General features: G+C 47.2%; 2 protein-coding genes across 9 annotated transcripts in view; one reads left to right on the top strand and one right to left on the bottom strand.

Moving 5' to 3' along the window:
- abtb2b (ankyrin repeat and BTB (POZ) domain containing 2b) overlaps positions 1–8,243 on the top strand; it is a 40,599-nt gene extending 32,356 nt beyond the window's left edge. The window contains exons 4-17 of the mRNA XM_061676595.1: positions 400–552; positions 853–1,018; positions 1,164–1,253; positions 1,616–1,717; positions 1,946–2,042; positions 3,398–3,533; positions 4,503–4,771; positions 5,797–5,975; positions 6,063–6,168; positions 6,807–6,909; positions 6,968–7,055; positions 7,143–7,211; positions 7,429–7,542; positions 7,630–8,243. Coding sequence (XP_061532579.1) covers positions 400–552; positions 853–1,018; positions 1,164–1,253; positions 1,616–1,717; positions 1,946–2,042; positions 3,398–3,533; positions 4,503–4,771; positions 5,797–5,975; positions 6,063–6,168; positions 6,807–6,909; positions 6,968–7,055; positions 7,143–7,211; positions 7,429–7,542; positions 7,630–7,854 — 1,897 coding nt within the window. The 3' untranslated portion in view covers positions 7,855–8,243. The remainder of the gene's footprint in view (positions 1–399; positions 553–852; positions 1,019–1,163; positions 1,254–1,615; positions 1,718–1,945; positions 2,043–3,397; positions 3,534–4,502; positions 4,772–5,796; positions 5,976–6,062; positions 6,169–6,806; positions 6,910–6,967; positions 7,056–7,142; positions 7,212–7,428; positions 7,543–7,629) is intronic.
- Positions 8,235–13,888, bottom strand: part of brsk2a (BR serine/threonine kinase 2a) — a 179,483-nt gene continuing 173,829 nt past the window's right edge. For 5 of the 8 annotated variants that reach the window (XM_061676596.1, XM_061676601.1, XM_061676603.1 and 2 more), the window contains one exon: positions 10,523–13,884. In XM_061676596.1, the coding sequence (XP_061532580.1) occupies positions 13,745–13,884 (140 nt within the window). In that variant the 3' untranslated portion in view covers positions 10,523–13,744. Of the gene's footprint in view, positions 13,885–13,888 lie in introns of all 8 variants that reach the window. The other 3 variants (XM_061676597.1, XM_061676604.1, XM_061676600.1) reach the window with 2 other exon arrangements.

Below are 13,888 nucleotides of genomic sequence, written 5' to 3'. Positions count from 1 at the left end.
TTTGTATACTTTGAGTTCTTTTTTAGTTGCTCTTGATTCTACTGTCCGTATCATCGCCGTCTGGAACAGTAGCACGCGTGAATCTATGGTAACAAGGCGAATGGTAAATATGTGACCGAGAGTGTCTGTATGGGAGGGAACAGAAACCGTAATACGTGAGTCACAGTTCAGGGAAAGAGCTGCCAGACACACACGTCATGTTTGAAGGCGGTTTATGAGTTTGTACGAAATGTGTCTGAATCACGAGAAGCGAGCTGGTCCTCCTCTAAGCGCCGTGGCTGATACAGAAACCGAAAACATGATAAAGCTGGTTTGTGAGCCCGGTTGTCAGTGTTGGGAGTAAATTGCGTCCGACTTCAAAAGCACAATATGTCATTGTTCATCCGTTTCGCTTCACAGGCCCTTCCTGTTGCTGCCGCCTTTGATGGAGTGGATCAGAGTGGCCATCGTTCATGCTGAACATCGGAAGAGTCTGCTGGTGGACACTGATGATGTCAGACAGACTGCCAGGCTGCTCCTTCCTGGACTGGACTGTGAACCCAGACAGCTCAAGTGCGTGTGAACACATACGTAGCCACGCTGTGGAATGTCTACGCCGCACCCGGGTCACATGACGTCACACTGCAATATTACTAGCAATGCACTACTTATGAACATCGAAATGAATAAACCCAAAACAGTATTTTTGGATTGAGCTTGTTCTGGTAAGATTGTGGAACAACATTTGGTCTCAAGATAAACAAAAGTGAAATTGCATCTGCGAATTTGGAACGGTTCATTTCGGGGTGAGACTGGCGAGGCTCCGTCGCGCATTCAGCTGACATTTGGTGTCTTCGTTTGCGTCCTCGTCAGGCCAGAGTGCTGCTTCAGCTCCTTCAAGCGTTTGGACTCGAAGGCGGCCACAGACAAGTTCCACCTCGACTTGGGCTTCCGGATGCTCAACTGCGGCCGCACAGATCTCATCGGGCAAGCCATCCATCTGCTGGGGCCCGATGGCGTCAATAGCATGGACGACCAGGTGCTGACCAGCCTTCTTTTTTCGGGTGTTGTTTTAAGACTGCGGTACTTCATGTGCTGAGAGGACAGCAACGTACAGAAATGACACACTGAGAGCTCTTTGTCATATTCGGTTCTTTCGTTGCCCCCCTCTCCCCGTGTCTCAGGGGATGACCCCTCTGATGTACGCCTGCGCCGCTGGAGACGAGGCCCTCGTTCAGATGCTGATTGATGCTGGCGCCAATCTCGATGTGGCGGTAATTATTCATAACAATAACAATTCCTACTTACATTTGAATCTTATGTCGTCTTTACATCCGAACAGAAGACGCACAGAAAACCACTTTCAAATCATTTCCCTCCACCCAAGACAAAGACAGACATAAACAAATGGGCATTCGAGCACATTCACACATATAGACAATTTCAAGTCTTTAATTAACGTACTGTGCGTGTTTTGGGGTTGGTGGAGGAAGCCGGTATACTCAGGCAAGCACGGGGAGAACACGCAAAATCTAAAATAGAAACGCGCCATACGTGCTAACCAAATGCTCCACCGTGCCATATAAAATGACAGCGCTTCGGTTGTATTTTTATTGACTTGGCGTCGATTTGACAGGTTCCACCGTGCTCCCCGAAGCACCCGTCTGTGCATCCGGACAGTCGACGCTGGGCGGCGCTCACCTTTGCCGTGCTGCACGGACACATCTCAGTCGTGCAGGTGGGAAACAAGCGCACACCTTCTCGCGGTAGAGTGGCCGATGGCTGTGGGTTTGATCTCCACACCCTACCGTTAGAGAGTTTAAAGTATCGTGTTGTGTCCGGAGCGAACTGTACACACCGTGATGCTAAGCCGTTCAAAAGCGCAGTGACGAATGCGAGTTCGGCGGTCGGGCCACAAATGATGTCAGACGTTGTTTCACGGAACGGACGCGGTGTGTTCCCGCAGCTACTGTTGGATGCCGGGGCCAGCGTGGAGGGAGCGGCGGTCCGTAATGGACAGGAGAACACGGCGGACACCCCGTTGCAGCTGGCTTCGGCAGCAGGTGGCCGCGCGCACGCGTAAATACACTACACGAGCCAAAACTGTCATTCAACGTCTGTCTGTTCTTATCCCCTTTTGTGGTAATCGAATTGCCATGTTTAACTAAAGGTGACCAAACGAGAGCCAATGCATTCCCACAAACGACTGACTGGTTCGTCATCGTCATCAGTCACTCATATAGTAGTAGTGGGCAGTGTAGTAGAAAATGAGAGACTACTAAATGCAGGCTTAGCGAGGAAGAGGAGTGCTGCCTGCGGCTGTTCACAAGCACCGGGGCGACGTTCCTCCGCGAGATCATTTGAGAGGCGCGCGGGGCTGCAGGCCGGACGCGCATGCTCAGCATGACCGCACTGCACTGACGGCGTGTGAAAAGTTCAATATGACCGCATTTGCTGCTTTCAAACCACAACATCGTGACTACTATGACCGTAATGACAGTCGATACAAGAGCTCCAAAATGGTGCGTTTACAAATAATGTTTGGTTTTGTGTCAAGTGGTCATCATGTTTGGGCCAGTCAGTCAGTGGAGCGGGGTTCCTTTAGATCCGTGATACTCAAAGTGTGGTACGCAAAAGAATTAATAAATGAAATGTTCGAGCTGTGACTTTTTTCAATTCAATACAGTACATTTGTTAAGTACAGTTCAGTTGTCTTCAACTTTTCCATACATTCATACATTTGCATTTCATTTTGAAGTACTGTTTCCAAACTTTTACCTGGACCATTGTCAAGTTTTTTGTTTGTTTCCCTATATTAAAGTTCAGTGTTTAAGATGAGTGGCTTACAATAATATCGAAATGAACCTTTTAGGAATAAAAGCTCGACCACAGCGGCCTACTCTGCTGTTGGTTTTGCCGCTCGTTTGACTGATGTCGCTGCTACTTACAGAACTTGAGTCTGTAAGTTTGAGAACCACTGCTCGAGATGCTTGACATTCTTCCAAATGTAATGTTGCCTTGTAAGTTGTTTTGAATTGTCACGATTCAATTCACAACAAATAGCCACCTGACTGAAATAGTTGGCCTGTTAGGTGGAAACGTAAAATACACCAAATAAATAATGTGTACATGAGACTAAACGTGATGCTGCCTTTTGTGTAAGATCATTTTACAAATATCATAATTCAAGACACAGAACCCCAAATTTGCCCCCAGTGGGCCTGGCAGCAGCTGCCAATTGGTGTGCGATTATGCGTGTGAATGTGTCAAGCGCCATTTACTCATAAAAAGGATGATGATGATGATGATAATGCTATACAGTACACGGCGGTTACAAGATGGCGTTATTAGGTGCAACAAAACGTTGCTTTGACTTATTGCTCGTAGCCGCAGCTGATCGCAACTGCACTGCGTCCAGGCAACTATGAGATGGTGACCCTGCTGCTGGCAAGGGGCGCTGACCCCTTATCGAAGGCCCAGGACGGAAGCGCCCTGACGTCGTCCCTCTACGAAGACATGAACTGCTTCAGTCACGCCGCGGCACATGGCCACAGGTACTTGACAAAACACAAATAGAGAAACAAGGCATATGCATTGATTATTTCCCCCCCCCCCCAAAAAAAATAACATCAGTAATTGCACACTTGCCAACTTCTAAATAATAATGATAATGTAATAATTGCATTTATAGGTGCGACTTGATTTACCAACAATGAATGAATTGGATGCTTTAAAGTGAATCACATATGAATGACACAATAAATGTTTGACATATGTGAACTAAACCAACAAAACCGAATCTCGCTGCTACATAAGCAATCTTCACCAGGCTCCGTAGGCGGGATTTGTTTTGTAAACACAAAAATCGCTGTTGCCGTGTAGGCCATAACGTGATGTTTTTTATGTGACAAACATTTTCGTGTCTTTTAATCCCCCCCCCCCCAAAAAAAAAAAAAAAAAAAAAAAAAAACCATTGGCCTATAAGTCTATTAGTTCTCCTCTTTCAGACAGACTAGCTTTGCTAGTACAACAGTTGATGCTGTCCGTGCTTACTGCAACATGTATTGCATTAAGGTTAGAAAACTGCGATTCAAAGTGTTTTATTTTATTTTATTTTTTTTTAAAGTATGGTAATAATTACAATGAACAAATGAAAGTTCTGGCCCTACGAGAAATAGGACCCGCGTGTAACTTGTTTCAGGACTTTTTCCTCAGGTGGAAAATGTGGCGACTTTTGGTTTGCAGTCGAAACGGCCTTTTGCTTTCCCGATCCATTTTTCTGGAAGCACCGGCTGGTAGCATAAATCTCTGCACCTGCTCCCTCGGAGTACGTGTGAGCACAATATAGACTCAACACGTCACATTCCACAATAAGTGGGACAAGCAGGAGGCCGCGGGGTCACAGCCGCGGATGGATGCGCTGCGACACGAGCGCCCATAAATCTCTCGCCGCCTTCTCCTGCTCGTTCTCGCCTCCCTCCTCCGTGTCCTCTTCCTTTACACCCGCTTCCTTTCCACGTCAGGAACGTGCTGAGAAAGCTCCTGACTCAGCCTCAGAAGGTCCAAGAGGACGTCCTGTCTCTGGAGGAGATACTCGCCGAGGGAGTGGAGGGGGAGGAAGCGGTGATCTGCACTTTCCTCCCTCTTTCCGCCTCCTCCTCTGGCCAGGGGGCTCCACCAGAGGGCGGCGTAGCCAGACTGTGCAAGGCCAGGATGAAGGCCTTGCAGGAGGCCAGCTACTACAGCGCCGAACACGGATACCTGGACGTCACCATGGAGCTGCGAGCGCTGGGTAGATAACACACGGCCACAGTAGTTAGTGTGTGTGTGTCCGTGTCCGGTGCGTTTGCAGGAGAAGTTAAAGTGGGGAATTTCTATTTTTCACAGTGGGTGACTGGTTAGCACATCTGACTCACAGTTATGGGGACCGGGGTTCAAATCCCGGCATCGCCTGTGTGGAGTTTGCATGTTCTCCCCGTGCCTGAGTGGGTTTTCTCCTCCCACATCCCCAAAACATGCGTGGTAGGTTGACTGAAGACTCTAAATTGCCCGTAGGTGTGAACGTGAGTGCGAACGGTTGTTTGTTTCTATGTGCCCTGCGATCGGCTGGCGACCAGTTCAGGGTATACCCTCGCCTCTCGCCCAAAGTCAGCTGAGACAGGCGCCAGCGCGCCCGCCACACTTGTGAGGATAGAAGCGGTCCGGAAAATGGATGGATATTTTCCACGGGATTAATGGGAAATGAATCGAAATCGTATCATATTCAAGCATACATGTCAACATTTGGTTTGGTCAGACATCCATGCAAAATAATACATTCAAAAAGCTTGACATTTCAACATTGTATTTATTTGTAAGTCGAAATGAATCAAGTTCTAAATATTGCATCGAGTGGGCAATTCTTTTCATTGAAGAATTTAAAATCGTGACTGACCCAACCCACCAAAGAGGCGTTCAAGCAGAAATGCACCTCTCCATCTAAAATGACCAACAAACGCCAATTGCTAACCCATTCATCCACCTTCTCCAGCGCTTATCCTCACTCCAGAGTAAACATTCAAAATGTTACGTGAAAAAAGTCCCATTTCAACATCCAAATTCAAAAAAAGTATCTTTCCTCAAGCCGAGCCTTCGCTCAACTTATGTAATGGGTTCTTCATGTTCAACTGTACTTGAAAGAAATCAATTTGTTTAATGTCCCCAGCTATATTTAAGTACCCTATGAACAGCCCGCCTTCGGTTTAGTTGAGTCGCAGAAATTCCGGTGTCCGAGCTTTTTGCCCGCGTAATGCCGCGCTCTCCCCTCGCTGTCGCTAGGCGTTCAGTGGAAGCTGCACGTGTGGCTCGAGTCCCTGCGCTGCGCCCAGCTGCAGTCCAGGGCGGGCGTTACGTTGTCCCTCCTCAGAGAGTTCACCTCCATCCGAGAAGAAGATTACTGCGAGGAGCTGCTCACCGTGGGCCTTCCCCTCATGTTCGGCATCCTGCGCACCGCCAAGGTACGCCGCGACCTTTTGCCCCCCGCACGGAACAAAGCTGATATTTGCCTGATCGCCCTCACGTATCTGTTATTGTTCTCTTGACAGAGTGATGCCATCATACAACAGTTGTGTCGGATCTTTAGTCACTGTTTTGGCCCCGCTCCTCTTCCTGCCGTCCCCGAGATGAAGGCGACTCTCTCGGCGCAGTTGGGTACGAGCTCTGCTCTTCTGGTTTTACGACATTAAGTGGACCTGCAAAGTCCAATTACATCCAGCACGAGAACTCCTTACAAAGATAAGCGAGGCTCAGGTTTGCTTAACACGGTCAAAAAGAGGTGGGACGTTATTGTTATGGTGACGCTGCGATATTACGCGAGTGATCAAGCCTGGACAATTGTATTTGTAGAGTGCCGATTTACAGCAAACGTCGGACTGATGCGTTAGCCGAAAGGATAATCAAAAGTGAAGACCTCTCATTTCCAAAATGTACCATTGGGAGTATCCTACATGGGCTCATTATTATGTCACAGTACGTTAAGAAATGTTGCAATAGTGTTTTTTCCAATTCTATCTACAATAAGTGTGCAAATATATTTGCAGTGTTCGCAATTACTAATGCAAATGAGCTAAAGGTACATCGTCTACACTCAACAAAGAAATAATCCAGGCTTTAATTTGGGAAAGAATCATTTGAGACTTTTTAGGTTCCATGGACGCGCTGTACGACGAAACACAAAAATAACATGACACCGTCACAGTTGCCGTGGTTGCAGCTCAGTCAAGAGAGAGAAACCCCCAACGGAAAACCTGAGAAAACAATGCACCCAATAAAGTTCCGCTTCCCCGTAGACCCTCACTTCTTGAACAACCAGGAGATGTCCGATGTGACTTTCTCGGTGGAAGGCAAACCCTTCTACGGCCACAGAGTCCTGCTCATCACCGCCTCGGACAGGTCGGTTTGTGCGCGCTCCTGAGCTAGCGACACATTTGTGACTTTCACGCTCTTCCAGATTCAAATCGTTGCTGGCATCCTCCGGTTCTGATACAACTGCCAAAAAAGAGATTGAGATCAGCGATGTGACATATAATGTTTTCCAGGTGACCGATCGACTTGCTCAAGTCAGTCGTTTGAATGCAGCGCGATGAATCTGACTTAATGATGGACTTACTTTGACATGTATGCAGATGATGATGTCGTACCTGTACTGTGGAGGGACGGAGTCACTTAAAACCAGAGTGCCCGATTTGTTAGAGGTGAGCGTTCTTTTCATATCACAGCATGATCATACTTGAACAATTTCCATTTCGTCCGAGAAAGTTGCACGCAACAGTGCAAAAGGGCACCGTCCAATGTGTCACTCCTTACATCGGTGCACCATTGCAAAGATCGCCCTTGAAATGCATTGAACCTTTTCACTCTTTGACCTCCTGGGTGCGCATTGGATTTAAAAAGTCTTCTCCTTTCTTTCAGCTGTTGTCGGCCGCTTGCGTGTTCCAGCTGGGAGCGCTGCAAAGACATTGCGAGCTCATTTGCTCTCGGCACATCGACCTGGATAATGCCGTCGGCATCTACAAGACCGCCAAGGTAACCCGCGCACAGAGATCCTCGCTGTATCGCATGCTTTTTGTAAAGAAAGAGGACATACCGTTGTGTGACGCTGTCTTGTCTCAGGCTCACGGGTCAGCGGAGCTGAGTTCTTTCTGCGAAGGTTACTTCCTGCAGCAGATGCCCGCGCTGATGGAGAGGGAGACCTTCAGGTGTCTGCTGCTGGGATGCCGACAAGGCAACGGCTCCACCTCCACGCTGACCCTCAACCAGGGAGAATCACCCCTGGAGGAGCTGGAGGTCACTCTGGCCCGTCGGCTACGCTCGCTCTACGTCACCTCCAGGGTGTGAGGACGCCCGGACGACGTGCAGAAAACAGCACGCGGTCTTCTCGTGCGACATGCGTGCGATGTAGAACCACCACAGTGACTGATGATGTAAGCTGAGCACATCGCTTGGACTTATTTGCGGTGTCAGGAATGTTTGTATGGAAAGTGCTCGGGAAGCTTCTTGTGGAAAAGAAACACAAGTGAAACTGTGAGACACTGCTGCCCCCTCGTGGGCAAAACTGCCTTGCCGCTCAGCAGCTCTCCTGACTGAAGCACAGGAGGGAGGCCACGCTGGACAAATGATACAGAATACAAGGAGGTCGGCGACATGCGTTTTGCTTCCTTTCCTCCAAAGTGACCACACAATCCACACTTTGAGTTTTGTATTTAATGAGGGTGGGGGGGGGGGGGGGGGGGGGAGACGAGTATTTAACAGGGTCTTTCCATTTTTCATCACTTAAGATTAGCTGTAGAGAGGCTGAACACGTAGCATGTAGCGACAGAGTCATAATATGGGATTTTTCAAAAAAGTGGTCTTGAAAATATTTTAATAAATATACACTTGGTGTACGCTAATTGTCTTTATGGAATGTAATTTTTAAGTAACTAAATACACGGCAGCACATGCTGCGTACTCGCCTCAAACGTGTTCACGGGAGAAAAAGAAAGACACCATAACTGAACGATTTTATTTTTTTTCAATACTGATGATGCTCACAGTCGTTATGTTATACGGGGATTACATCAGTCGGTTTAGTTCCCGCTCTGGCTCGCTGAATCACCGACTGTCCTCTGAGCTGTTTTGCTATCCGTTTGTAGAAAACAAAGGAGAGTTGACACGAGGGTATTGCTTTGTATTTCTAAGTATTGATATCCTCTCCTCCTGCCTTCTGTACTCGCACATCGGACGGCTCGGACTTCCGAGTCCTCCGCGGAGCGAGGCAGGTCGAAGGAGGGGTTGCTCAAAAACGTTGTGCGCGAGATAAAGAGGAGAAGGAAAAGATCGGCGGCTGGGTGGAGAGATTAAAAAAAAAAAGAACAAATAAAACATTCCAAAAAGGCTAGAAATAAAAGCCAGGGTCAAAAGTGAGCAAAGGTCAGACAATGTAAAAGGTAGTTTTGTGGCGACTGATCGGGGTGGAACATTTACACCAAAGCCATGCAAAGAAAAGCTCGTGTTTGACATGCACACAGCAACACAAGCTAAACGTATAGAGCAGGAATCCCCAGCATGGTAAAGAAGACAATCAACCCCATTTCCAACTGTCTATTTACAAAGAGATCATCTGTGGATCAATGTTATCTTTCTCAGGCCCAGCCTATGCAAACAATAATAGAGAAACTGACAAATAGCAAGAAAAGAGCATTCCCTCTCTCCAAAAAGAGGCTAAGTCTACATTCTTAAATCACGGCTATGTTTTTTTTTTTCCTCCGCCCCCGCCCCCAAAAGAATGATCTTTCCCCTCATAATTGAGAAAAAGATTCATCATCATTCAGCTAAAATTAGATCTTGTTTTTCTTCAAATGGTGCCCCATTTACAAACACACAAGAGGCTAATAATAAATAACATTCAACTGACCTAACAGCTTTGTTCATATAAATAGTCAAGTTATAATAAATTAGGAAATGACAATGTGAGATGAATAAATAAGGGCCAAAAATATAAAAATAAGCACATGTATCACATTATAATGTTTGTATGTTCTTCTATTCCTACTGCTGGTAAGTAAGTGTGAGAGGTCAGGATGGAGAACTGAAGACAAAGTGCCGCAGAGAACATTGAAAGACAAAAATGATCATGGGGCCAAAAATACGCAGATGAGTTTTCTTATTGGCTACCTAGACATTATGTCACAACGAGACGACTCTTTGACTTTGTACATCAGAAATGATAGCGGTCTGTCCAACGGAATAAATCATTCATTTTCAGATACTCGACCGCCCGTCCGCAATTGTTATGACCGCCCCCGCCCACCCATACACGTCTCTCTGAAATCACAGTTCCAGTTCATTTGCAGCAGTAATGGTATATCGGATAAAGTCAGAATGGTATATCGGATAAAGTTCTTCTCAAAGAATGCACATAAAAGGAAAAAATATTAAATAAATACAATCCGGCGAGCGTCCGTGTCGGCTCTTCTCTGGCTCCTGCTTGCATCTTCTTCTTCTTCTTCTTCTCACTAATATATCCCAGAGTTTAGTGTGCATACTGGACATGTGCTGGTATGCATGCATGTTGAGTCTCAGCAAAATGTTATTTTCTGAGGCAAGGGTGCCCAGTGCCCGGTGTGTATTGGGGGGGGGGGGGTGAAGGGTGAAGGTGAAGGTCAACACCAAAGGTATTTGTATCTACTTCTACTGTCCGGGCACACAGGGTGGGGAGAGATGAAGGTAGAAGTCTGCATGAAGGCTCTGTTGCCATGGTAACCCAAACCTCTCCAAAGCGGTCCTCCGCGTGCATGTCCGCCGTCGGGGGGATCAGTGGGGAGGGATGGGATGGGACTTAATAGGTTTTCTGAAGAAGTCCTGGGATGAGAGACAAGTCAGGTTAGCACAAACTTAAGCAGCACAGAGAAAGGAGGGGAGATGTATGAAGGCGGGACGGATGAAGTCGACGAGGTGACGGTTTTCGGCTGTCTGTCTAGTTCTGATCGAGCGACTCCTCTTGTAACGTCAACTTGACGAGCGGACATTTGGCGGTATTGTTTTCCGGCTCGTGTCTGCGGGCGTGCGCGGGCGAGGGGCAGCGCTTGGATGGCACCTGGCCGTTCTTCTCGTCTGAAAAGAGGTGTTGGATTACGGCAAAGGAGTTACTCCCTCGAGGCGCACGGGGGCGAGGGAAGGAAAGGAACCATGGGGGAGGAAAGAGACCGCCGGGGGCACAAATGCTGCGCCGGCGTCGATTAGCTCAGTCGTCTACTGACGCACAACACACACGACGTCTTCACCTCCTGTATGCTAAATGTCCATGTAAAGGGAGATCTTGTCCATTGTTAAGAAGAAAAAGAAAGCTCGTAATTTTGCTATAGGGGGAGGGGCCTCCATTTTCGGATTTCGAATTTGCTCCACATGGTCTGACAATTCCCAAACTTCACGTGTATAAATGCGAGTCATGTCTTGAAGGCATATGTATGACAACATATTGTTATGCATATAGCGCCAACTAGTGGTGACAAGAAATGTCATCTATATTTGAATGCAGAATGTAGAAATTGCCCGTAGGTGCGAATGGTCGTTTGTTTGTATGTGCCCTGCAATTGGCTGGTGACCAGTTGAGGGAGTGCTCCGCCTCCCCCCCCAAAGTTGGCTGGGATAGGCTCCAGCACTCCTGCAACCCTGGTGAGGATCAGCGGTGCGGAAAATGGATGGACGGAAGGGATTCTCATTTGTCTATTAATTGGAGACGCGTTTTAAGATATCACCGCTAATCCTTACGGCTGCCCACGACCGCTGAGCCAATTCAACGCCATATTGCAGGCGTGCGCTCGTAGATTACAGTATGGATTGCAAATATGGTAAAAACATTCGCCATTATTGGGTCTAACAGGGAGTATTAGACAACACATGGAATGGGACAAATTTCAAGAAATTGGCACAACAGTCAAATAGTGCTTCGCACATACAGTGCATCTGAGTGGGAGCGGTCGTTTGCCTATATGTCCCTAGCGATTGGCTGGCAACCAGTCCAGGGTGTACACCGACTCTGGGAGAGGCTCCAATTGACCGGTCACCCTAATGAGGACAATTTGTACAAAGCCGTCAGAAATCATGAGCTGTGCTGAGGGAAATTATATTCTAATTTTAACGGTAGGTCTATTTTCACAGCGAGAGACAGAATTTCCATACCGCTTCTCCTCACTAGGGTTGCCGGCATGGTGGAGTCTATCCCAGCTGACGCCGGGCAAGAGGTGGGCTACACCCTGAACTGGTCGCCAGCCAATCGCAGGGCGCGTAGAAACAAACAACCGTTCGCACGCGCATTCACACCTACGGGCAATTTAGAGCAGGGGTGTCAAACTCATTATTGTCACAGGCCGCAACGTAGTTCTGGTTTCTCTCGGAGGCCCGTTACGGCTGTGAACCCATTTGAAGGTACGATCGCCTCATATTATTCCAGCCGCACAAATTGATGGATAACTACTTTTGAAATCAGAAGCCAGTAAAAACTGTTTGTTCGACTACCAGTTTGATTTGATTTATTTTAAAAAGAGGATCGGTAACAAAACAAAAATGCTTGCAATATCGCGATATTTTTAAAAGTGAAAACAATTTGCAATTTTGGTATTTTAGCAGGAAACACAAAGTGGATGATGTGCATCCACGTTTCGTTTCCCGGGCCGCATAAAATGATGCGAATCATCTGACCGAATCGGGCCCCCGGGCCACCGGTTTGACACCCGTGATGTAGAGTCTTCAATTAATGAATTCATTTGGTATGTGGGAGGAAACCGGACTACTCGGAGAAAACCCGGAGAACATGCAGACTCCACACAGGCGGGGCCAGGATTTGAACCCCGGTCCTCACAACCGTGACACTGAAGAGCTCAAAGAAAATACAGAAAATCACATTTAAAAAAAAAAAAGATTCAAATCTATTTGCATTTCATTGAGTGAAATAAATATTTGATCCCCTACCCACAATAAAGAATTCTGGTTCTCTCATTTTAAGAAAGTACTTCTCATCTAAATTTGTTAGCTGTACGAAAGGCGCCTATCACAACGTGTTGCCCCTTCACAGAATTAATCGATCATACACCAACCTCTCCATCATGGGCAAGACCAAAGAACTGGAACTGGGCCTCGTCGCGAGATTTCACCTGGCGGGGTGGAATCGGCGATGATGCGAAAGGTTAGGCATCAAACTAGAGCTTGTTAAGGACCTCGAGGCAGCTGGGACCACGGTCACAAAGAAAATCATTGGTAACACACTAGCTACGCTGTCATAGATTCCAATCCTGCAGCGCCTGTAAGGTCCCCCTGCTCAAAAGACATGCACGGGCCCGTCCGAAGTTTGCCAATGAACACCTGAATGATTCGGAGAAAGATTGGGGGAAGGTCATGTGGTCAGACGAGAGAAGAAAATCCAGCTGTTTGGAAACAATTTGACTCGCCGTGTTTAGGGGAAGAGGAATTCAGACTATGACCCCATGAACAACATCCCCACCGTCAAGCATTTATGCCGTGGCGGTGTTTTCTCTGCAAAGGGGGACAGGTCGACTTCACCACATCGTGGGATATATGGATGGAGCCTTGTACCGCGACAGGTTGACAAGCTCCTTCGCTCGGCCAGAAAATCTAAAATGGGTCATGGGGAAAAGAAAAAAAAAAGATCTGTGGAGGGAGCTGAAGCTTCGAGTTGCCAAGGCACAGCCTCGAAACCTTAAGGATTTGGAGAGGATCTGCCAAGATGTGCAAAAGTCCTCCCGAGGTGTGCGCAAACCTGGTGATGGACTTCAAGAAACGTCTGACCTGCGTTCTGGCCACCAAGTAGCGATCGAGTCATGTTGTGACAGGGGCTCAAATACTTATTTTCCTCAATGAATTGTTTGATGTGATTTTCCAGATTTTCTTTTGGATATTTGGCCTCTCCCTGTTAAAATAAACCTACCATTCAAATTATAGACCGTTCGTGTCTTTGTCAGTGGGTAAACTTACAACATCAGTGAGGAATCAAATCATAATTTCCTCCACTGTATAAATAAATAAATATAAGCATTTGATTTTTTGTCTTTTTGTTTTATGGTCTGTGCAGTTCATCGTGGCCATTGCTCGTGCGTTGTTTATGTCCACGAATGTGACCATAAATGATAGAGACGCGGGCGTATGAATGGGTTATATTCCTTTTCAACCGTGCCATTCTCAAGGTTGACAATTGAGACGGGACGAGTGTCCTGCGTTCCAGATTTGAGTCTCACAGGGTCACATACCCACATGTCCTTTTGTGAACTCGCATGAACTGCCCGCGTAGCGTTGACGTCACACCGATGTCTGTGTAAATTGCGTCCTGGGAAACTGGAAATGCGTGACTGCACACACTGCTGCGCTTTGCTCCTTG

This window comes from Phycodurus eques, chromosome 5 (genome assembly GCF_024500275.1).
Source record: "Phycodurus eques isolate BA_2022a chromosome 5, UOR_Pequ_1.1, whole genome shotgun sequence".
Taxonomy (NCBI): Eukaryota; Metazoa; Chordata; class Actinopteri; order Syngnathiformes; family Syngnathidae; genus Phycodurus; species Phycodurus eques.
This window is presented reverse-complemented; position numbering and strand designations above follow the sequence as displayed.